This window comes from Myodes glareolus, chromosome 2, assembly GCF_982192425.1.
Source record: "Myodes glareolus chromosome 2, mMyoGla1.1, whole genome shotgun sequence".
NCBI classification, from domain to species: Eukaryota; Metazoa; Chordata; class Mammalia; order Rodentia; family Cricetidae; genus Myodes; species Myodes glareolus.
Window position 1 is genome coordinate 107569600 of NC_142027.1, and position 24740 is coordinate 107594339.

General features: G+C 38.1%; 1 protein-coding gene across 2 annotated transcripts; it reads left to right on the plus strand.

The window, feature by feature from the left end:
* LOC146895492 (cytochrome P450 3A9) lies at positions 1-24405 on the plus strand. Of its 2 annotated transcripts, XM_087903410.1 has the most exons (13): positions 2-181; positions 2704-2797; positions 4134-4186; positions 4864-4963; positions 7621-7734; positions 7947-8035; positions 8832-8980; positions 11359-11486; positions 13329-13395; positions 18065-18225; positions 19499-19725; positions 22498-22660; positions 23343-24405. In XM_087903410.1, exons 1-13 carry the CDS (start codon positions 111-113, stop codon positions 23436-23438), a joined length of 1512 nt encoding a protein of 503 aa, XP_087759536.1. In that variant the 5' UTR covers positions 2-110; the 3' UTR covers positions 23439-24405. The 2 variants fall into 2 exon arrangements, with proteins under 2 accessions (XP_087759537.1, XP_087759536.1); XM_087903411.1 differs by lacking the exon at positions 22498-22660 and having other exon boundaries at positions 1-181.
* Positions 24406-24740: the final 335 nt, after the last annotated feature.

Genomic DNA, 24740 nt, shown 5'->3' on the forward strand with positions numbered 1-24740 from the left:
TTTCAGTCACAGCAGAACAGAAAAGAAAGCTCATCAGGCTCAGTCCTGCAAGGTGGTGCACACGCAGCTGATAATAAACCACAAAGAGATACTTGATTAAAGAAGCAGCAATGGACCTGATCCCAAACTTCTCCATGGAAACCTGGATGCTCCTGGCTACCTGCCTGGTGCTCCTCTACCTGTGAGTAAAATGCCCAGGCTCCTCTCCTCAGTGATCAGGACATGGGAAGGTGAATTGGATGATTCTTTCTTCCCCCTGTTTTTCTCCAAAGAGAAAATGAAGGGAATGTTGCTTGAGTGTGGCATGCTACAAAGACCTAAGGTGTTGCTGTTGGTTAAGCAAATCCCTCTAAGGGGATAAATGCACATTACCTTTCTACTCAGTTCCACTTTCTGTAGATACGAGGATTGAGAGACATCAGTTAGACTTGGGTATCCTCTGAATCAGTCTCAGGCTTCCCCCAAATTAACTAACCAGAGCTCAGCAGACGCGGATGACACATAATTGGTCCCTCTTTATTTTGGGAGGTCTCTTCTGCAAGGTCTCAGGACTGTGGGCCTAGGAAGAACATTTTTTGCCATCTTCACCTGTGTCCTCTGATGTAGGAGATGTGTAGTGTTGTCCCATGTGCACATGGCTCTCTTCTACTCCCTTCTCTCCCCTCTAGGACTGTTTATACAATGTCCTTAGTGTGTATCCAAGGCCATATGATAGGCTCAGATTATTCCTTGTTTTGCTACCCTTCCCTGGAGCTCTCTGTCTTTCCCAAACTCAGTCTTTCTACCTATAATATGCTGAACTATTTGCTTCTAAGTGATGAGTCTTTTTTATATTACATTAGGTCATTTTATTTTATGTCAATGTTTAGCTTGCATGTACGTATGTGCACATACATGTGTATTTGTTGCCCATGGAGGTTGGAAGAGGACATCTTGTTCCTCAAGAACTGGAGTTACACACAGATATCTGGCTGTGAGCCACTATATAAATTCTGGAATTGAACACAGGTCCTCCACAAGAGCAACAAGTGTTCTTAACCACTAAACATCTCTCTAGTACTATTAAATGATGAATCTTTAGAGTAAAGAAGACCTGACTTTGGTTCTTTCCCTTCACCATTTCCCTTCAAGTCCATAGCATCAGTATAAGGAGTTACTCCTCCCTGGCTAGGAGATCTACTGGTCTCCTCAAATATCACACATTCTAAAACAAATAGGATGTTAGATATATACCCTTTAAGTGCTTCTGGGAGCATCAGTAAGAACATCCATCTCAGAATTTCCTTCTGATGAAAGGATTCCTGTGAGGTCAGGAGAGAGGTTACCCTGAGTTCCAGAATTCAAAGCATATGTGGCCACTATCCCCAACTCATTCTACTGCAATTGTTCTTAGCTTGTGGGTTGTGACCTTCTTTAGGTCAAATGAATGTTTTTCAGGGATCGAATATCAGTTATCCTGTTTATCTGATATTTACATTATAATTTATAGCCATAGCAAAATTATGGTTATGAAGTAGCAACAAAATAATGTTATGGTTGTCAGGTCACCATCTCATGAGGAACTGTATTAAAGGATCACTTTATTAGGAAGATGAGAACCACTGTTCTCTCTCTCTCTCTCTCTCTCTCTCTCTCTCTCTCTCTCTCTCTGTCTCTCTCTTCTGTCTGTGTGTGCCTATGAGTCTGTGGGTAGTAGATGCTCCCTCACATCTAACTTCTGTTATCATTTTCTTCAAAGGAAAGGTAGAAACTCATAGGGATGTGAACATGAAAAATTCAGAGATAACTTTACTTTAAAGGTAGCTATTCTTTAAAGGAATAGGCATTTAAAGTATTGTGGCAACATCTTTTCCATCTGATATTTTGCAACTAACTGAAAATTTTCATTTCTTTCTATTCAGGCCTAGAATTTCTTTGAGGTAATCCTAGGATCTTCCTTCAAAGAGTTAAATTGGGACTGTTATTTTCAATATTTGTGAGAACTGCTGTATTTACAGCAACTTCATTTGTTTATAATAGTGTCAGGAATAGGAACCTAGTGCATAAATAAATACATGGCAAAGATTGCACATTTGCTTTGAAATAAACTTGCTTATCAGGTTTAAAAAAATTCATCAGTGTTTGATATACCTGTCTGTCCAGTCATGCAAATACCTTAGTGTAGGCGGATAAGGAAGAGGATGAGCCAGTGATGAAATAAAACACTTTCAGGTATTAGTTAGGAGGAAGTGGTGAATATGCCTCTTCTCTTAAGAGAGAACACTTAAATACACTTGTGGGGTGTGGCTCTTACTGAAGATCACTAGAAGATCAGTAGAAGGATAGTTGATTAGCATCTAATCAATTTTCTAAATAAAAACAAGTGAAAAAATGATATATAAGAACTCAGTTTAGATTTCACATGAACATTCAAACTCAATTTTCCAAACATTTATTAATAATTAATAATAAACTTTAGGAATTAGACCCCCCCAAATTTTACTTACTTTTTAAGATAATCAGTGTGGTTTTTGAGAGTCTCACAAAGAACTCCAGAGAAGTGAAGACCAAAAATAATTATTTCTGTTGGAGTTTTTGTTGTTATTTGTTGCCTATATGTTGTTTCCTCTTTTGAATTTTATAGTGTCTGTATTCATGACAGGTGAGCCACTATAACATACAACAGCAATCCCAATGTACTGGTTTTTCTCTTTCACTTCATAGATACGGAACTCATTCGCATGGAATTTTTAAAAAGTTGGGAATTCCTGGGCCCAAACCTCTGCCTTTCTTGGGGTCAGTTCTTGCTTACAGGAAGGTGAGTGTTCAATGGGCTCTCTATCTTTCCCCTTGTGCTTGCCAAGACTGGCTTAGTTCCATCAATAAAAAGATAAAATCTTGAGTAGAACTGAGGATGCATTTAAAAATTCACATTTAGCTTCCATCTGAAGCAAGATCAGCTTCTCAAAGGCCTTGATGTTAGTCTTTGGAGAATCTGGTTTGGCATAGTTGGTCAGTTCAGACCTCTGTCATATCAACACTCATGGTATCCATCCAAAGAATGCTCAATTGTACCACAAGAACATGCTGAGGTCTTGATGTTCAGACTTGTGATCCTTGAAAGGAAATGTTCTTTTTCTCCATTGTAGATTTTAGCAAGGGAAAGCCATGGTTCGAAAATTTTTATTGGCATAATCAAAATATAACTGAAACTTAGCAGACGTTTTCTTTTTAAGTTTTAGGAACTCAGAGCAAGTATTTAATCTCCAATGTTATATGTGGAGGAGAAAATATTTTCCTTGATGTGTTCTGTGTAGAGGAGGCAACTCCCTATTTTCTTATGGTGCCAGGGAGCCATAAAGTCAATTTCTCTTCACTATTTTTTAAAATATTTTTGTGCATATGAGTATTTCATGTGCTTATACGTGTGAATATGAGTGCCGGATGCCCACAAAGTAGTCTCCCTAGAGCTAACATTGCAGACAGCTGCCATATGGGTGCTAGGAACTGAACTCTGGTCCTCCAATACAGCAGGCAATGCTCTTAACCACTGTGCCATCTCTGCAGTCTCCTCTTTGTCATCCTTGTTCAGTTACTCTCTCACTCAGTAACTTGCCTGAGATTAAAGACCCTAAATTAAAAGAGCCTCCTGACATCTTCAGTGTCATGATACTATTAGTCTTCTAAGCAAGTGGTCACAAAACAAATAAAAAAGATGGTGAATGAGGAGTTAAATGGACCTCACTGACATTCCTTTAGTTTCCATTTCTTCTTTGTGTCTATGGAAGGAACAATTCAGGGCGCTTGAGAATTTTTTGTGACAGTATGTAGAGAAGCAAAACCTTTAGAAACATGTTGTTAACTGTTATCCACAGTGAAGAGTAAATGGCCAAGCATGTACAACGGGATTAGCAATTATTCATAACCAAGGCTGAGTTTTTGTGCATTTGCAAGAAATGTGGGAGAAAATGTGGGAATCTTTAATATTCCTATTTCAAATACCTCTAGCATTTAACTCCTTTCCACTCAGAAAGCTGTGAATAAGAATGTCCCTCTCAGTGCTACTGAGGGATAGTAATCATTTGTCCCCCAACTAGAGGTAAGGACAGTATATTTAACATACTTACAGATTTTCATTTTCTTTCTCTTTCCAGGGTTTCTGGGAATTTGACATACAATGTCATAAAAAATATGGGAAAATGTGGGGGTAAGCATTCTGTCAGTTTCTACTAGGAAGATGTGAAATGTTGACAAAAGCCCAAAGGATTTTGAGTGTTAGCTATCTATTATGAAGATTTTTGGGGGATTTTTCTTCCAAAGGTCCCATATGTCTCACATACTGAATTTGACTGAGAAAGTTGCATATTTTGACTTTTTTCTCCAAGACTTGCTGGTTCAGGGAATAGTTCACCCGAGTTTCAATCTGATGTCTAAATGATCCACTATTTTATACTTAAATTACTCACTTTCAGTTTTCAATTCACTTAATATCCTTTTTGGATATTAAGTGAATATTAAATATTAAATAAAATCTGATATTTTGACCATGCAAAAATTATCAAAAGCAGTATGTGGGCAATATCATGTATACACCATCCAGTTTTAGCAAATGTTCTAATTTAGTTTTGACTATGGTCTCTTTGTGGAGCTATTTTTCATTTGCCTCTTTCCTGAATGATCTATATTATACTTCATTTCATGAGACACCAGTGGCCTGTGATCAGAATCCCTGACTTGCAGCAGGTGATCATGTTGCAGCATGTTGTATAACTAAGATGGTAGTTATATAACATATGGATTGGATCATATTCTGGGTTACTGGGCGTGCTTCCAACTATCAAGTTCAGTTGATTGTGTTTAATCCTCTTTGCTTTGCCATTGCAGGTTTTATGAGGGTCGAAACCCTATTTTGGCTATCACGGATCCAGACATGATCAAAACAGTGCTGGTGAAAGAATGTTATTCTACCTTCACAAATCGGCGGGTAGGCATCTATTTAAAATGTCTTAATCTATTTGTTTATATATTAAGGTCTCTTTGCATGCATGGGGTATATGAACACATGTGCCTACACACATCCTACACACATATGGAAGCTGGAGGAGGACATTGGGTGTTCTGTTCTTTCCTCCTTATTCCCTTCAGATAGAGTGTCTCATTGAACCTGGAGCTAGGCTGTCAATCAGAAAGCACTGACTATTCTGTTTCTGCCCCTCACAGAGCTAGGGTTAAAGTTGCATGGGGCCATATTCAGCTGTTTAAGTATTTGTTTGATATTCAAAGTCAGATCCTTATGTGTACACAGCAAGCACTCTTTCCTACTAAGTCATCTCTCCATTTATATCTTCGTTATTTATTTATTTATTTATTTTTGAGACAGGGGTTTTCTGTGTAACTGCTCTGGCTTCCTGGAACTTGCTTTGTAGACCAGGCTGGCATCAAACTCACAGAAATCTGCCTTCCCCTGTCTCTCAAGAAGTGGGATTAAAGGCATGCACCACCACATCCTGGAAATATGCTACTTTTTATAATGAAATAATTATAATTTCATAGGACATTGGCTCAAATGTCTAACTGTGATCCATTTGTTCCTCATCTTGATTGTCTCAATGCTTTACATAACTGTAAATTTAGTATGTTTCTGTGACAGAAAATTTATATAACCCATATATTTTTTTCAGTACCAATTTTACATGTCCTTATTTTGTAGTGTGTGTGCACACAGGTATGCAACTCCATGCATATTTAGTTGTGTATCTATGTATAACCAGCAGCCGAGATACAGAAATTTTTGTTTGTCACAAGGTTTTCATATCCTAGTCTATAGAGTTGCCACACAGAACTTGTATTTTCTTCTTAGTTGGAAAGCATTTCATCTTTAGTTTCTGCACAATTGGCATATGTTTATCATACAAAATAGTGGGTTTTCTTTTTTTTCTTTTTTTTTCAAACTTTAAAATAGTGGGTTTTCTTGTGACATTTTAAAAAGTTATTTTATATTTGTTTATGTGTATGTTTTTATGTGTCTCTCTGTGCGTGTGTGCATGTGAACATGTGTGTAGGTGCCCACAGAGGCCAGAAGAGGGTGCAGGATTCTTCAGAGCCACAATTACTGGTATTTATGAGTGACCTGATGCATGCCAGGAGCCAAACTCCTGTTCTCAATAAGAGCAGCAAATCTTCTTAAGTTCTAAGCCTTTGGTTCAATCTCTATAATGTTCTTTTACATGTACATAGTTAAAAATCTATTATTAATATTGATAGGTGATACTAGTTTTTATGAATCTTTCTTCACTTAACATGGTCTTCAGTTCCATCTATTTTCCTGGAAATGATATAATTTTGCTCTTCTTTATGACTGAATAAAACTCCTTTGTGTGTGTGTGTGTGTGTGTGTGTGTGTGTCTAAAGCACAGTACTTTAGTATATTGAATCTTCTGTTTGTGAGAGTTGTATATATGTGTATGTACATGCCTGTGTCTGCTTGAACCAGCAGAGGACCTGAGGAGGATGCCAGGTGTCCTACTGCACTATTCTGCCTTGTTGACTACTCTGGTTGGCCAGTGATACCTGTTTCCATTCCCCCAACACTGGGTTACCAGCACCCATGGGCATAGCCAACATGCTTTAAAATGCGGCTGTTGCAGATTCAAACCCAGGTTCTCATGCTTTAGCAACAAGCACTCTTTCCCTCAGAGCCATCTCCCCAGCAGTTGTTTTATTTATTGATTTTTATTGAGCTCTACATTTTTTTCTGCTCCCCTCCCTGACTCTCCCCTCCCCTTCAACCCTCCCCGAAGTTTCCCATGCTCCCAGTTTACTCAGGAGATCTTGTCTTTTTCTACTTCCCATGTATGTTAGATCTATGTTGTTTTGATCTGTGAATACTTTGTTTTTTTATTTCTTCACATTTTCACTGTTTTTTAATGAGCATTTTTATTGCTGTTGTTAGATTTTGTTAGATTCATTTGTAAAGAGTTTCATTTTCTTTGGAATAATTGTGAAAATCATTGTGTATTTCACGAGGTTTTGCATTTTCCTCACTTACCTTAGCAGTGTTTTTGTGAATTGACTCATCTGTAAGTTCCAGTTGTTTGTTTATGTCCTCCATGAATTTTTTATCTTGACATTATTTTATTAAAAAATAGGGAAACTTTTCTTTCTACATAATTTTTATGTTATTTTTTTCTTTGCTTGCTGTGCTAGCTGGGAGTTCCAGTACAATGCTGAGCAGAATATTGAGTGTGCCTTTGCTTTTCAAGGTTATAAACTTTAATTTTCCACAGTTGGGCTCAATTTTAGCTGCTGCTGCTAAGTTTTTTGTGACTTTCCACACAACACATATGCTTAATATTTTTCCATTGCATTTATTTATTACATATTGTTAGTGGAGTCAGGCATGATAAAAAATGCATGAAAATTGATACATTGATCAATTCAGTCCTACCTTTATTGAACCTCCACTGCTGATAGACCCTACTTTCTCTTCCTCCGGCTTCCTTGAGAGTGAGGCATTTGAAACACAGATTTCCTATACCATTTAAAGACATAGTTCTAAATAGTTTGTACATAAGTGATGTTTGTTCCCCACAGCTTTACAGTTACTCTATAGAATAACATCTCTTTTGCTTTGGATTCTAGACTTTTGGTCCAGTGGGAATTATGAAAAAAGCCATCTCCGTCGCTGAGAATGAAGAATGGAAGAGAATCCGAGCATTGCTGTCTCCAACCTTCACCAGTGGAAAGCTCAAGGAGGTAATGAAATAATAAGATGGTCATTGTAAATATGAGAAACACATCTGGGGACATGGAAGATCACAACCCTTTTCTAATCAGTGACCTCTGGGTTGAAACTTCCTAAGAATGTCCTTTTGTGTTAATGGGACTTTTTGCTTTGTCCTTGGGAAAACCGTGTCTACTGGAAACTGACTCATCTCACTATAGATGGTACTTTGTTTTGCGTATAGATGGTCCCCATCATTAAGCAGTATGCAGACATGTTGGTGAAAAACATGAGGAAGAATTCAGAGAATGGGGATCCCATCAGCATGAAAGAGTAAGTACTAGTACAGTCGTTGTTTGTTGGTCTGTTGTGTTGATTACTTTTCTGTGACTAAAGACCATGACAAAGTAACTGAAAGGAGAAAGGTTTCATTTTGGCTTACAGTTCTAGGCAGATATATCCATCCATCCATCCATCACAGCATGAAGACACGGTGGCATGAGCAGGAGGCTAGCTGATCACACTGCATCTATGTCAGGCAGAAGGAAGTACGGGCAGGGTATATATACTCAAGGCCTGCCCAAAGATACCTGCTTCTTGTAATGTGGCTCTACCTCTAAGTTTCCACATTTTTCTCAGACAGTGCCACTAGCTGGGGACCAAGTACTCAAACTTGTTGAAGTAGGCCACACCTCCTAATAGTACCACTCCTTATGAGCTTATGGGAGCCAACTGCATTTAAACTAGCACACCCAGGGAATGTTGTCACACCTTCCCACATCAATTAACACAATCAAGGCAACACCCCATGGTCCTGTTCATCTTGATCTAAACAATACCTCCTTGAGAGTTTCTTCCCAGGCACTGCTAGATTATGTTATTTTGATAATTAAAACTAACCCTCATAGTACCCATGCCATCCCACAACAGAAAGACAAACACAACGTTGTTACCTGACAAACTTCTCAAAGCTGAGTATGTTAGGAACGAGGATACCACAGAAAGGGTTTCTGTGTGGCACTATGACTGTCCTGACTGGACATGTGAATTACTCCTACTTCACACCTTATGTATCTTAGGTGGAGTAGGGAGAGGTGTAGCTGTTAATTACCCCTCCCTCTCTCTCCAGTATCTTTGGGGCCTACAGCATGGATGTGATCACTGCCACATCATTTGGAGTGAACGTTGATTCCCTCAACAATCCTCAGGACCCTTTTGTGGAAAAAATCAAGAAGCTCTTAAAATTTGATGTCTTTGATCCATTGTTCCTCTCAGTGAGTACGTGATCCAATGTTTCATACATTCTGTCTTTTAAAGTATCAGTGTAGTAAAATATAATGCACCTATGTTGTAAGTAGCCCACTTTAACAGGCCAAAAGATGGTTTTCAATATATTTAAAACATTTTCAGCTATCAATATTGTCATCTGTGGATCCTTTTCCTCATCTCAGAAACTCTGTACTTTTAAGGATTACTCATCTCCCTCAGGCATAAGCAACAAGCAATCTATTTTCTAACTGCTCAGATTTGCCTATTCTTAAACACTTTATATAAATAGAAGAGTATAATGTCACCTTTTGTGTCTCCTTCAAACTGGTATGTTTTAAAAATGTTGTATCTTGAAGTATGCATCATTATTGCATTTCTTCTATGACAGAATCATATTCTACTGTATGGACATGCATGCCATGTTTTGTTTGTGACTTACAGATATTTGGAATGTTTTGACTTTTGGATGCTGTGAATAGTGCTGCAATGAATATTCTTATGCAAGTTTGTGTTTCAGCACACAGTTTTGGTTGATTTTGCATATCTACCCAAGGGTGCCCAGTTACATAGTAATGTCTAACATAATACACTGAACTAATTAAAGATGTGTCTAATCACAGAAGGGAATTGGCTTTTCTCAAATGTTTTTGCATTTACTCATCTGTTTTTCTCATTTTCAGTAGCATTTATATGCTCAATGATACAGCAGAGATTTCTTGAGATGAATCCTACCTAGTTAGGGTAATAAAACTCTTATAGTAATTTGATTCAGTATACTAATAATGTGCTGAAAATCTTGCAACCACAAGTGATGTTAGTTTGCAGATCTTTTCCTGTGAAATATTTGTCTGGTTTTAGTATGAGGGCACTGTTCTTCTTATGGAGAATTTTGGAGATGTTTTCACATCCTTTCTGTATTTTGAAAGTGTTTGGGAAGAAATGCAAATCCTTTCCTTGATATTTATTAAAACTCAGCATCATAATGTTCTGCTTTTAGGATTTCCCTGTGGATAGAAATAAAATAAAAATCAGGAGCACTTTTAATTCTGTACGTATGGTAAGGTAGGGGGAGGTAAAGATTAAGTATGATCCTGGAACATGTTTATATGATAATCCCCTTTTACCATAGTTGTCCATTTTCTTTAGACTGTGAGAAAAACTATGGGTCTCTATATATTTTCTTTGCAACAAATAACCCTGCATTACACTACAGATAAATTATGCATGGTGTGCAGTTTCTTTCTGAGTCAGTTTCTATAATTTGTATAGTTCTAAGAATTTATACGTTTCAGTTAAGTTGTGTAATTGCGGCTATTGTCCCAGTCCTCCAACCATTAGTAGCATTCCTTTTTATGCCCTTGTGCTGTTCACAGCATTTTTCTGCTCCCACTTCACTGTGACTGCTAGTAACCTGAGCCATCACTCTAATTCCAGAACAACCCCAGCCAATGGTTTGCAAACTCTGAAGATATTTTCAAAGAAACATCTTTTGTTTTCATTGATTTCCCTCCATATTTTTTATTTCATTAGTTTGCACTTTGCTCAGTAGAATTCACACTCTCTCTGCCTGAAGTGTGTTTTCTCATCTCTTTTAGTGGCACATGCTATAAAGTGTTGTCATGAGATCAGGTTTTCCTCAATACCCATAAACTCCCTTCTGCTTATTATTTTGTCTCCATCTTATAAAGCATACTTTGTTTTTGTGTTTTTGGTTAATGTCATCATTATTATTATTTATATGTGTGTGTATTCATGGGTGGGTAGGTAGGTGCACTTGCATATATAGTTATACATAAGAGTGCAGAGATAAGAGAAAAACCTCAGGCATCTGCCACCTTTTGTTTAAGGCAGTCTCTCTCACTAGCCTGGAGCGTCACCAAGTAGTTAGGTGAACTTGCCCATGGTTAGCTAGCCATCAAGCTTCTGGAATTCATTTCTCCACCTCTCACACTGCTATTGCTGAGCAACTGCTCTTGACTTTTACCATGGGAACCAAACACACAGGCCCTCACATTTGCAAGGCAAATACATTACCCAATGAGCCATCTCTCCAGCCGTGAAAGTTCTTTCTTGAGCACCTTGATTAATTGTAGCACTGGACTGAAACCTGATCAGTCCAAGAAGACCTTAGTCCAACATGTCAAGGGTGAGAGGTCAAGGAATTTAACCCTGACACTATGAGTCAAGAGCCATTGATATCACTTCTGTGTTGGTGGTCATACGTACATTGACATGCCCTTTTCTAGGCAGTAGCCTGGAAACTGAGCAAGAGGCAGAATCTCAGTTGAGATCCTGATAACTTTTACTGCTCTGAGTATCAAAAAAATGCAATTATTCTAGGTAAAATTTGTCTTTTCACCACAGTTTGTCTTTTCTTTCCCCTCTAGCACTCTTTCCATTCCTTATCCCAATACTTGAGGTATTAGGTTTCTGCCTGTTTCCAAAAGATGTCATAAACTTTTTTAAAACTTCTGTGCAACGAATGAAAGAGAATCGCATTCAAGATAAAAAAAAGGTAATAGCTGCTCACACAACGACTTTCATTTATTGATAACGTGTTTTCCTTCTCTATAAAAATATGCAATGTATATATAGATGTATATATATATATAAATATATATATATATATATATATATATATATATATATATATATATATATTTCCTGTGCATCTTTGAAAGTCAGATGGAGGAGTGTAGGTTAAGAACAGGGGATATTTTTTTCTTTTTTAGATTTTATTTATTTATTATGTATGCAGTGTTGTGTCTGCCTGTTTGCTTGCTTGCCAGAAAGGGCACCAGATCTCATTACAGATGCCTGTGAGCCACCATGTGGTTGCTGGGAATTGAACTCAGGACCTCTGGAAGAACAGTCAGTGCTCTTAACCTCTGAGCCATCTCTCCAGCCCCCGACAGGGGATTTTTGATATTTTGAAGAGAATGAAGAGTGTAGTGATTGTGAATAGAGAAATGAAATGAGTTAGGGAAAGTGTTGAAAATTAATGTAATGCTTGACAATTAGTTTAGGACAGAATAAATACTTGAAGGGAAAATTTTTACCACATGCTAGTAAAAAGAGATTCCTTGCTTATGATTTATGGGGATGTAAATTAGGAGAATTATGGAAAACGAATAAAATGATGGCCCTTCTACAAGGTCAGCAAACATGCCATTCTTGAACAATGGCTCAAGTTGCCCTCGGTATCTAACTCAATCTTATTCTAGAATTTCATATCAGGAACAGAATTTATGACTTTGGTGTTGGATCAGGAGATCCCAAATGGAGCAATTATTATTATTATTATTATTATTATTATTATTATTTTGGTTTTCACTGTCTTCTGGCTCCTGAGTGCTGGGAATAAAGGTGTGAATCACTACACACAGCCAAAAAAAACATTCTTCAAGGGTTAAGCCTTCAGTGATCTTAGTTTACTTCAGAGTAAAATGTTGGGCAAAAAGTAAAAAATAGATATCCTATGTGACCCAACCATCTTCCTGTTGGTCATATAATGACATATGCTTGTGTGTGAGACATTTGTACTCCTATGTGCTCTGAAGCCATTCAAAAAAAATCCAAAAAGTATAGAGGAATGGACTTTGAAAGTTCTCATCATTGATGAGTAATGGATATTGAAAAAATATGCTTAACCTAATTTAAACAACATTCAATAAATGCATGCATCAAAATTTCATTTAATTCCATTTCCATGTACAATTTTAATGCATCATTTAATGCAAATTGAAAAAATAAAACAAAATTGCCATTTCTCTTTTCCAAAAGGAAAATGATTCTACTTAAAAATTCTTTTCAGGTTCTTTAATTTCCCAGACCTTATACTGACAAGAAATCACTTCATTCTAATCCTATTATTTTACATATTTTCAAAAAGGTCATTTTATTCTACCCAGTACAGTTTAGTCTGCTTTATTTTTAATTTTTATTTTTTTGGGGAATAGTCTTACTGTGTAGCTCAGGCTTGCTTCTCCCAGTCATTGTGCTTTCAAGTTTCATCAATAAGGACAATGGGTTGAAATTAATATGGGAGGGCAGGAGATTGAAGTCCAGAACTTCTTACTGTGGGAGCACTCATGCAAAGAGAAGGGACCACCTGGACTGTGCAGAAGTCAGACAACTCATGGTCAAAGACAGGAAAGACCAAAGTCTTTGGACACTCAGCCAGTGTCACTCAGGAAAGTAGTCTTTTCTCCAGACCATGTGCATGGACATTTTTGTTTATCATTGACTTCTGGATTTTAGCTAAATATTATTCTCAGAATGGTGATTAGTTCAGCACTTGTGACTCACTCTGACCTCTCAACTGATCTTGAATCTTTCAAAAATGATTTTCTTTCAGCAAAGAGTAGATTTTCTTCAACTGATGATAAACTCCCAGAATTCCAACATCAAGGAGTCTCATAAAGGTAAGCAAGGATGTTTCATGTTCATTGATGGGGAACCTCAGAGTGGGGTTTTGTCCTGGAGATATGCAGGGGGCTTTCAGGTAGACGAATATGCCTCCAAATTTCAAATAATTTCAACCCCTCCAAAACAAACCCAACTCAACCCAACCACAAATGTAGACAGTATATGTGGTAGCAGAGGAACTTTCTAAAAGCCCTGGATTAAAATTGTGTTAAAAGCCTGAAAGGCAGCCATAAGCATGTGATTTGGGCCTGGAGGTTACCAGTGGTCTCTGAATCTTGTACCATAGAATAAATACCATCAGGGCCTCGTCTAGATCCACTGAGTCAAAAGCTCTGCCTGGAGATTTGCATCTAGACATTCAGTGCAGGAACAGTCCCACAGTAGTGATGGTCATTAGAAACCTGGAATGAATGCTTCCCCAGCTCTTGATTTACAGTCAAGCATTGATTTCCTGTGTAGCTGATAAGGAACATGTGGAGAAAGCCCTGGGACTAAGTGAGACTATATCCCACTACTCTTATTAGCTTTTCAACTTTTGCTGTGGTAGTTGAAGAATGATGGCTTTCTAATTTCATCCTCTCCTATGCAGCTATGAATAATGTTTTATATAAGAGAGGGACAAGATGTCTGTTTTCTGTTTCATCTTTTCTTTTTCCTCCTTTTTGCTTTCATTCGCACTCCTCATTTTTCTCCTTCATCCTCCACAACTCCTCCTCCTCCTTCTCATTTTCCCTCTTGCAGTTCTTCCTTCTCCCTCCCTTCTCTTTCTCCTCCTCCTCTTTCTCACCTTCTCTTGCATAATACCATAAATTAATTCTGCTCCCTCACTATCATTACTCATTAGAATACTCAAGTTCATTCAGGCATGTGCATTGAGTCAACCTTTCATATGGGCACCTGAGTTCCTTTTTTGAGATCATATACCATAATCACAACACTTATCCCTCCCTTTCTCCAACCCTCACATGGACCCCTCCATGCTCTCTTTCAACTTCACTCTCATTTTTCATTAGTTGTTATTGAATTAACATATATTTATATACATATATGTTCCTAAATATAATCTGCTAAGTCTGTATAATGTTGCACATATGTATACTTTTGGGACTGGTCATTTGGTACTGAATAACTGTGCTCTTTTCGGGAGGAGACTATTTCTCCCTCTTTCTACATTCATTAGTTGCATACTGTTCTTTGCACAGGGTAGAGGCCTCCTCCACTTTAGTATGTCTATTGATATCATCTTTGTTCAGCTCATGTTTGGGCATCCATGTTGCTTAGACTTTATGGGTGTAGTTTCTGACATTACTAGGAGACACAATCTCACAGAACTTTTCCTGATCTCCTGGCTCTTACATTCTTCTTGCCCCCTCATCTGCAATGTTCCCTGAACCTTAGGTATGGGAGTGTTTTGGAGATATATCTACTGGGACTGGGCTCCACAGCAGTAGTGGCACATATACGTTGGTGTTAACCAGCAGTTCTCTAATTGGAGTTAAGACTTGCTCAACAACAGAGAAACTATGCCTGGTTTCTGCCAAGTACTCAGTGCTCATGAATTCATGGATCTTGGATGCGAATCTACAGCCACTACTTCTCTAGATCATCATAATCTCTAAGAGTCTGAACACTTGTCCTTATACCCACGAATGAGTGTAGTCTTCATCCCTCATCAAGAAAATTTCTCTTTGCAACAGACTGAGTTCTTTCTTATTCTTCCCTAATTTTATATGTTTAAAAAGTAGGTTTCAAATTTTAGAGGAATTATAGGCTCGCCGTCAGTTTCAGCTGAATTTATACAGACTTCCATATATTCTTGCTCGCGTACCTGCACAGTATCCTGTTCTTTTTTGAATAAATTTTAGAAAATCACTTATTTTGTTTGTGTGTGTATGAGGGCATGCACATGCAATGGTGTGTGTATGAGGGTCAGAGAGCAACTTGCACAATTCTGTTTTCACTTTCTACTCTTCGGTTCTGGGGATGAAGCTCAGTTCATCAGGCTTGGCAGCAGTCCCTTTACCTGTTGAGACATCTTGCTGTATCACTATACTCTCCCGTTTTTAACACTCATCAATGGAGTAGTAGTATGATTTTTACGAGTATTGCTCATATTATCACTGAAAGCCCACAGTTATAAATAGAACTCATTGTTGGTCTTGTCCATGGCATGCGATCCATGCTTAATGACAGTCGGCAGGTTTATACTTGATTGGCTAGTTTGTACTTTGTGGGAAGATAGCATGAGTAATTGTGCATGCAACTCCCTGTTGATATCCCTGCCCTGTAAAGAAGAACCATGAAAATAAGGAGCACACACATAAGGGCAGTCCTGCTTGGCCTACATTCAGTCTTAGTCAAAACTTTGGGTCTTAGATACCAGGGCTGCAGTTTGAAGCATCAAGGTACAGCACTCCACAGATGCAATTTATCTGGAATTGATATTTCTTTCATTTGAGATTTAAAAATTCTCTAATGAGGATCCATTTTTAGAATATTGTTAGTAATTTCCCTTTAAATAAAAGAATTATTTTCTAACTTGTGTCTGTGTATGTGTGTATGTCTGTGTGAATGGATGAGTGAAGGTTCCTGTGGAGGTCAGAGGAGGCGATCAGATCCCCTGGTGCTTAGGTGAAGGGTGGTTGTAGGCTGCCCACAACTGAACCCAGGTGCTCTGCAAGAGAAGCCTGCATTCTATATATATATATATATATATATATATATATATATATATATATATATACACACACACACATATGTGCATATGTGTGTGTATGTGTGTGTGTGTGTGTGTGTGTGTGTGTGTGTGTGTGTGTGTGTGTATGGCTTCTCTGTGTGTCCCTGACTTTATTGGAACTTGCTTTATATACCTGGTTGGCCTCAAACACAGAGATACTCCTGCCTGTGCCTACTGAGTGCTGGAAATAATGGGATGTACCACTACCACTCAGCTACAGCCTACATTCTTTTTTTTTTTTTTTTTTGATTTTTCGAGACAGGGTTTCTCTGTAGTTTTTGGTGTCTGTCCTGGAACTAGCTCTTGTAGACCAGGCTGGCCTCGAACTCACAGGGATTCGCCTGCCTCTGCCTCCCGAGTGCTGGGATTAAAGGCGTGCACCACCACAGCCCGGCTTACAGCCTACATTCTTAACAGAGAGAGTCATTTCTCCAGTCAATCATTCAGTACTTTGTAACTATTCTTTTTTCTCTGTAGCTTCTTTAACTTCTGAATTGCGTTTTGAAGATTGGTAAGACACTGACCTGGGAGATATGGGGTGGATTTGAGATGCTACACTACTGAGAACCTCCAAAATGTTGCTACCGGTTCACAGACCTCACTTTGAGTAGTTTTAATATCATTGCCTCAGTTTCTTTAATACCTATATGCTTCATAGGTCTGCTAATGTCCCATGCACTCAAACATTTCTATTTCATAGTCTTTCAAAATGTTTAAAGTTACGTTTTAGGCAGAATAATTTAATTTTCCTCAAGAAAGTACATCTCATTTTGCTTATATGAAGTAGATTTCCTAGGGTTGGGGTACCGGCTTAATAGGTAAGAGCAATTGGTTTGTAAACATGAAGACTTTAGTCTGAATGCACAGCACCCACATAACAAGCTGGGCATGGCTGCAAGTTCCTGAATATTCCCGGAACCAGAGGGTAGAAACAGTAGGACACAGAGTTTAGGATCGTTCCAAACTAGCCGAAATGATGAGATTCTAGTTCAGTAAGAGACTATGTCCCAAAGCAATGACACACAGAATAATGGAGGAAGAAACCAGAAATCCTGCCCTGAGTCCATGTTCACACACACCTGCACACCCATGTTCATGGCCTACCTGTATACACCATGTGCAGGAGCACATACATGCATTCACGCATATGCAAATAAACTGAAACTTAATAAAATAAATAAAAATTGTGCAGATTTTAAGTTAAAATATGCCATATCAGCTTTCCAGTAAACAAGCAGTTATGATTTCAGTTCTCACAAAGAGACAAAATAAAAATTTAACAAACAAGGTATACTTCTAATTATCTACAGGGCATACTGAAGAAACTGTATAACAGACAGAAGTTCTTCCTCTTGATATGGTTCAGTGGTGGAGGTGATGAGGATGTCAGAATGAGGGGCAGATAGTCAAGAGGAGTGTAGACCTTAGGAAACCTGACAAAAGTGACTTTCCCATTTCAATCCCTTGTCAGACCAATGTGAGAATGAAAACCATGGCCACTGTGACCCTGAATTGCTTTCTCATAATCTTTTCAGGGATTTGGAATATGTATTTTTTATCCATATAATAATACTGTTCTCCTTTACCTTAAATGTATCTATTGGGCCCTCAATATAGGTCAGTAGATACAGGTACTTGATACCAAGTTAAAGACCTGAGTTCAAACTCCAGGACCCAAATGTTGCAAGGAGAGTACTCATTCTTGCAAGCTGTGCTCTGACCCTAACAAGAATACCATGGAATACCCTTTCTCTCAGTCTCTCTGTCTCTCTGTCTCTCTCTCTCTCTTTCTCTCTGTCTCTGTCTCTCTCTCTGTCTCTGTCTCTGTCTCTTTCTCTCTCTCTCTCTCTCTCTCACACAAACACAGACACACACACACACACACACACACATGAAATAAAAATAAAATGTATTTCCTTTCCCATTAGCTTTGTCTGATCTGGAGATTGTTGCCCAGTCAGTTATTTTTATTTTCGCTGGCTATGAGACCACTAGCAGCGCTCTTTCCTTTGCTTTGTATTTACTGGCCACTCATCCTGATGTCCAGAAGAAACTGCAGGATGAAATTGATGCAGCTCTGCCCAATAAGGTGAGAGGATTGGTCTGGAGAGGGAGGAAGGGAAGAGGAGATGCATTGACACTCATGGCCCTTTATCATGTCCAGTGAGAATTTTTCAACAGTGATAAGCATTGATTCCGTCACCACCTTTATTTCAGAAGATTCTGGAAAGAGATTGATGGGAAACAGGCATTGGATTCTGCTTTTAGGAAAATAATGTCTTTGTAGATGAATGTTGGCACATCTTTATCCATTATATGCCATCAAAATCTACTAAAAACAATCATTGTGAAGTGGCATGGAAGTGTGAGCCTTGGTTACTCAAGTGTCTGTGTATTCAGCTCTGCTGATGTTGTAGGGTGTGCTGTTGCCTGCTGTTGGCTGAGTGTGACTGACCTTGCCTGGCTAGGCAGATTGATTTAGTTCTGCCCCACACATCTCTCTCTACTCATAGGTGGCCTGAATCAAACTTTTTACCCATCATTATCATCTGTTCAAAAGTCCCATAAAGTAATAGTCAAATGTTCCCTATATTAGTCTTTACAACTCTGTTCAAACTGGGAGGCTGTGGGGTGTGAGGTTACGTGGTCCATGGGGTGGTAGTCTGTCTGGTTTATCATTCTCTTCAGAGCTCACAGGCAAACCCTGAAGGAAAAGCCACCCGAATGAACCAGCCACAAAGAATAGAGCTGAGTGATGGATCCTGTTCTCATTGTGACTTTTATACCAGGGTTGGAATGGACCATTTTGATAGCAATGACTCTATCTGTCATTTGTCCTTTAATAGAGAAGAGACTAGTATCTCCCCAGATCATTTAAAATTTTATCTATTTAATGCTTCCAAGTTTGATATATAATCAAAAGATTGGCCACATGGGATATTTTCAAATAAGAACAATAGGGGTTTTCCTTCTTCCTGTGCTTATTTACTTTCAAGTACATTTGTGGGGTCTCTCTGTGGAAAGGTAACTCTAAGAGTCTCAAGTTCTTGTTGACTCTAATTATCATGATCTGCTAGTTATGGTTCCTCACCATAAGAAGGAAAAATTGTATATAGCAATACCGAGGATTTTAGGTCCTGAGTTTGGGATTGTCACAAAGTCTTCCAGTATTTCATCATTACCCTACATTTCTTATAGATCCATTGAGCAGGTTGAAGTTTCAGTTATTAAAATGCTTTTTAAATGCTAAGATCTTGCATCAATGGGAGTTTTTCTTTGGCAGTATAACCTGCAAATAGTTCTCCACAGATAAAAGTTAGTTCAAAGCCGTAATTTACTAAAATCTCTCTCCCTCTTTGCAGGCACCCCCCACCTATGATGCCCTGGTCCAGATGGAGTATCTGGATATGGTGATAAATGAAACTCTCAGATTATATCCAATTGCTGGAAGACTAGAGAGAATCTGTAAGACAGATGTTGAAGTTAATGGGGTTCTCATTCCCCAAAGTACTGTGGTGATAGTACCAACCCTTGTTCTTCACAAAGACCCAAAGTACTGGCCAGAACCTGAGGAGTTCCGCCCTGAAAGGTACAGAGATGTGGGGAAGATAAACTACCCAGAACTGGAGTAGTCCAAGCATAATGTGCTGTCTCTTGATGTTGAAATAACATAAGTAGCAATAGGAGTCTGTCTGTGTTTACTTATCACCTATCTATCTATTCACCTATATACCTATTCAAACTTTTAAGACAAGAGTAGCATCTGTCACAATGTCCACAGCACCATCTTATTTTAATGGATTAGGCTCTTCATTCCTAGGTTTTTCTTGCTGTTACCTTTAACTGCTCCTATCACCTTTAGAGAATATTTACATTTTTCCATTTAGCTAGACTTTGCCCCCTGGGTCCTCTAGTGTGACTTTAATGATGCAATCTGAGGGCCTTGTTTGAGCATCTCTACTGAGGACAGAGAAGAGACCACAGATCCTTCCATCCTTTCCTCTAGATGTTGTTCTGGACACCTCTAGATGTTGTACTGGACACTCTCTTACACTATGTGAATTTTCCAAAGCCATGTGGCCTGCTGTCTAGAAGTCTGAGACATCCTTCTTCTCATACAGACTCTTCTAGGAATCCAGAGGCAAGGTCAGGGTTTAGTCACAGTCTACAGTCTAATTGTTTTCTTGGCAAGCAAAATAAAGAATGGTGTTTCTAGGACAGAGGCTTAGAATCTAGACAGCCATTGCTTCTAATTATGCACCTCCTGATTTCTGATACCTTTTGTTGTTGGCCATGATGTATCATTTAGTCACTATTAAGTCTATGTACAGTACTTGCTGAAGAAGCTAACCAGAGCTCATCAGTTCTTCTGTCTTGTAGAGTAGATGGCTTCTGTGTTCCTTCCAGTCTCAGTAATTGCACCTCCTATAGTTTTGTGGCACACAGACGGTTGACTGTGCTGTTGTTATTATATTCATTTAATAATGAGACAGATAGTCTGTGTTTACTGTGTATGTGGAACTACCTCAAACACTGATCAATGAATATGTTGATCAATATCTGCAACAGAAAACATTGATGAATAAAATACGGGTTTCTGAAAACAAAATAAATCAATATCCACAACACTCTCAATAGAATTTTTAGTGATTAGCAACAATTCATCCATGTGTGGAATTTATTCATACACATCAACAACCATCGTTATGTTTCTGGAAATATAATACACTTATATTCTCAAAATTTTCCAAATATTGAACAAACAGCTTAAAACACAAAGTCACATTACAATTGCTGCTTTTTCTAGGAACCAACAAGTTTTCTCTTAGATATCTTTTATATGTTACCTAATTTGATCCTACCAGGTTTTATACCCAAAAGAAAACATAGATAAATAAATTAATGGAAATATCATACTATAGTAGCATTGTATGTCTTTGTAAATTATCTGACTTAACATATTAAGTAAAGAGGAAAGGAAAGTGTGGGAAGAAAAGGAAGGGAGAGGAGGGGAAGTAAAGGGAGGCAAGTAGGGTCATAAGGAGAAAGGAAGGGAAAGAAAGAGAAAGAAGGAAAAAAGGAGGGAGGGTAAAGAGGAAGTGAGGAGAATGGTGGAGGAAGGGAGTATGGGAAGTGGGCAGTGAGAGATGAAGAGGAGTGGAGGGAAAGGGAAGGTAAAGCAGTAAGGGAATGAATAAGAGGAAGAAAGAAGGAAAGAGAATAATGGAGAAGAGAAAAAAGAATAACAGTGAGAAGAAAGAAAAAGGAAAACAATTTCAGTAGTGTAGTGATATTTCATCATATATTTATTGTACACAAAACAGTAACACTAGTCAGTCATACAGGCCAGGCAGTGGTTGCACACACCTTTAATCCCACGATTTGGGAGACGGTGGAAGATGAATCTCTGAGTGTTCATGGCCATCCTAGGCTGCACAAGATCAATACAGAAACAAATCCAGGTGGTGATGGCTCACACCTTTAATCCCACTACGAGGGAATCACATGCCTTTAATACCAACACAAGAAGGGAATATAAGAAAGGAGGAAACAGAGGTTCAGGACTCCATCTGTAGTCACCCAGCCTTGGTAGATGTAAGACTTCTCTACTGTCTGACTGCTTTACTTTTATGACCTTCAGGTTGAACCCAGTATCTGTCTCTGGGCTTTTTATATTCATGCTACACAGTAGTGGTGAATATTTTATCCTCCCACTTCAATGACTATTAATTCAACCAATTCAACCAATAGCATACATTTCTTCAATTGGTCTCATTTCTAATGTCTCAGATAATGAACACATCACACTAAATGCTACAATCATGTTTAAAGATAAACGTTCTATTAAACAGCATTCACCTCATCTCAATATAACTACAAGCTCCTCCATTGTAAAGCAAGAAGGAAGATTTGTAATTGTATAATCCATGTGGCAGATCACCTACTCCAAGGCCCAGCAAACACTGCAGAAGAAGGGATGGAAAGACTAGGAGCTGAAGAATGAGGGAGGAGTGTAAATGTCTCCTGGCTGGAACATGGCCATCCCCATTATGAACATACAACGTTTGTGACTTCCTGTGAAAGACTCTCACAAAAAGACATGGAAATATTAGGGAGACAAGTTGTGAAGAACGTGAATAGAGTTGGAGAGGGTATACAAGAAGTTAATGTGGAATGGGAAAATAATCACCATATATTATAAACAAGCAAGAAATTGTAAAAGTAGCACTAAAATGTTGACAACCAGATCAGAAAAGCTTCCTGTTTATTACTGCTTATGGGTATCTAAAAATATCAAGCAAGTGACTGTTGTGGGTTTTAGGCTTCATTAACTTGTCTTCATCTATTCCTGTGGAACCAGGTTCAGCAAGAAGAACCAGGACAACATTAATCCTTACACATATCTGCCCTTTGGGGATGGACCCAGGAATTGCATTGGCATGAGATTTGCTCTCATGAACATGAAAATTGCTCTTGTCAGTATCCTGCAGAACTTCTCCTTCCAGCCTTGTAAGGAAACTCAGGTCAGTGTGCTTTTTCAGTAAGTTTTATGTTTTATGGAAGTTTATCTTTTTAACTGGGCTATTGATTTGTAGAGAACTATACTGATCTATTTATCCAAGGTATTTCTTTGTAGTATTTATTGGAGAGTTTAAATATTTCAGTTTTAGAATTGTATCTTTTTTTAAATGAAGACCTAAGTATAAAAATTGTCTAAATTCAGGGGCTGCAGGAGATAGATCAATCAGTACGATTCTTTCCTTGAAAGCATGTGTAGTTAAGCTTAATCCCCACAACCCACGAAAAATATAGCAAACAAAGTAAACAAGCAAACAAACCAACCAAACAACTTCAAACATATCAACCAAAAAAACTTAGCCATCAACAAACCAACCAACCAAGCAAACAAATAAACAAACAAACAACACCGTATGTTGACATGCACTCATAATCCCAGCACCAAGGAGACAGAGACCAGTAGATTCCAGGGGCTCACTAAGTAGCCCAAACTATATAATTTGTGATTTCAAGGCCAGTGAGAAACACTTTCTCCAAAAAGGTAGATAGCACCTAAGAAAGGACACTCGAGGTAAAAGTAGTTTTTGTGTGCTTGTAAAGCACTTTTGGCATTTTTGTGACTCATCTTTGTAGTTGTGGTTAGTGTCTCTTCATTGACTACTGCTTATACTTGTTTAATTGTTGCAGATACCTTTAAAATTAAGCAAGCAAGGACTTCTTCAACCAGAAAAACCAGTACTTCTAAAGGTTGTGCCAAGAGATGGGACCATATGTGGAGCTTGACGTATAGTGGTTTGTTATGATGCTGTGTCCCACTGGACCAGAAACCAATTTAGATTGTGGATAAATTCAAAGATGAAGACTATGGTAATCTTGTGCACGCATGCAGGATTCTGGGTGTTCACCGAGCTTACTATGGAACAAAAGGATGTGATGACACCAATCCAAGATAGATACATTCAACTTCTTGGCTTTTGTGGGACTTCCTATTTCTCCTTCATTGTCACCACCAAACTCGATTTCTGTTGAGAAAATGAATACTAATTGCAAGTTTTATCAACAACTATTACTGAAAATGAGAATTTTTATAGTGATGCTAATGACTAAATGTCTACGGAACATTTTTTATTTGAAATATATTACAATTAACTACTAAATTGAGAAGCCAATGAGCATGGTGGTATTGACATTTCCTAGAGAGTTGTGAGGAACAACTATTTACTCCAGATATGGTAACAAAGAGAGACTGAAGGAATGATTCCACCCAAATCCAGCTTAGTGAAGTAGTGAATTTCTATGGGCACTTACAAGAGCATGAATGAGTGCTTGCTTACATGCACACAGGTGATTCAAAAGCAGCTCCATCACTGAGTCTTGGTGAAGAGTGTTGCATCTCTAATGGAAGAAAGATATATCTCTGAAGTTCCCTTATAATTCCTTATAATTACTGCTTCTTATATAACCTGTATGCTGGGATCTTATGATTCTTCCAAGTTTCAGAAACTTCCTGACACTTGAGAGTTTTGTTTACTTCTTGAATCTGATAGCTTCACTTTCTTCTGGATCTTAATGAGCTTTTCCATAGATGAAACTTTCATTTTAGAAAAATATAGATGCACCACAGGATGGGTTGATAAACTCAATCAGAATCAATTATTTTTCTTGTTTAATTATTTTGCTGTTCAGTTAATTCATTTATGCATTTTTTTGCTCATACTAATTAAATATATTAACGGGTTTCATTATGGCATTTTATGTGGATTGAATATTTTTTGACTTTATTTACCTTCATTTTATCCTCCCATTTTCTTCATCCTACTGAATAGTTCTCTCTTTCCAACCAGTTCCCCTTTCTACTTTTCTGTCTTTTTGGGTGTATGAGTTTAAATAATGTTGTTTAAGGGTAGTGAAATTAAGGAGTCATTTATAGCAATATGGTCCACATATAAATAGCCCATATAAAAGTGGGCTACATCACTGAACTATCATTAACTCCATGTAGCTTATGAGAGAGGGATAGAGTTTCACATCTCTACCAGTCTCTTCCTGCTTCCCAGTCCATTTTTTCTCACACATATGATCTCA

Coding starts and splice junctions, on each gene's coding strand:
- LOC146895492 (XM_087903410.1), top strand. CDS start 111: ATGGACCTGATCCCAAACTTCTCCATGGAAACCTGGATGCTCCTGGCT. Junction 4,187..4,863: donor AAATATGGGAAAATGTGGGG/GTAAGCATTCTG, acceptor TTGCCATTGCAG/GTTTTATGAGGGTCGAAACC. Junction 8,036..8,831: donor GATCCCATCAGCATGAAAGA/GTAAGTACTAGT, acceptor CTCTCTCTCCAG/TATCTTTGGGGCCTACAGCA.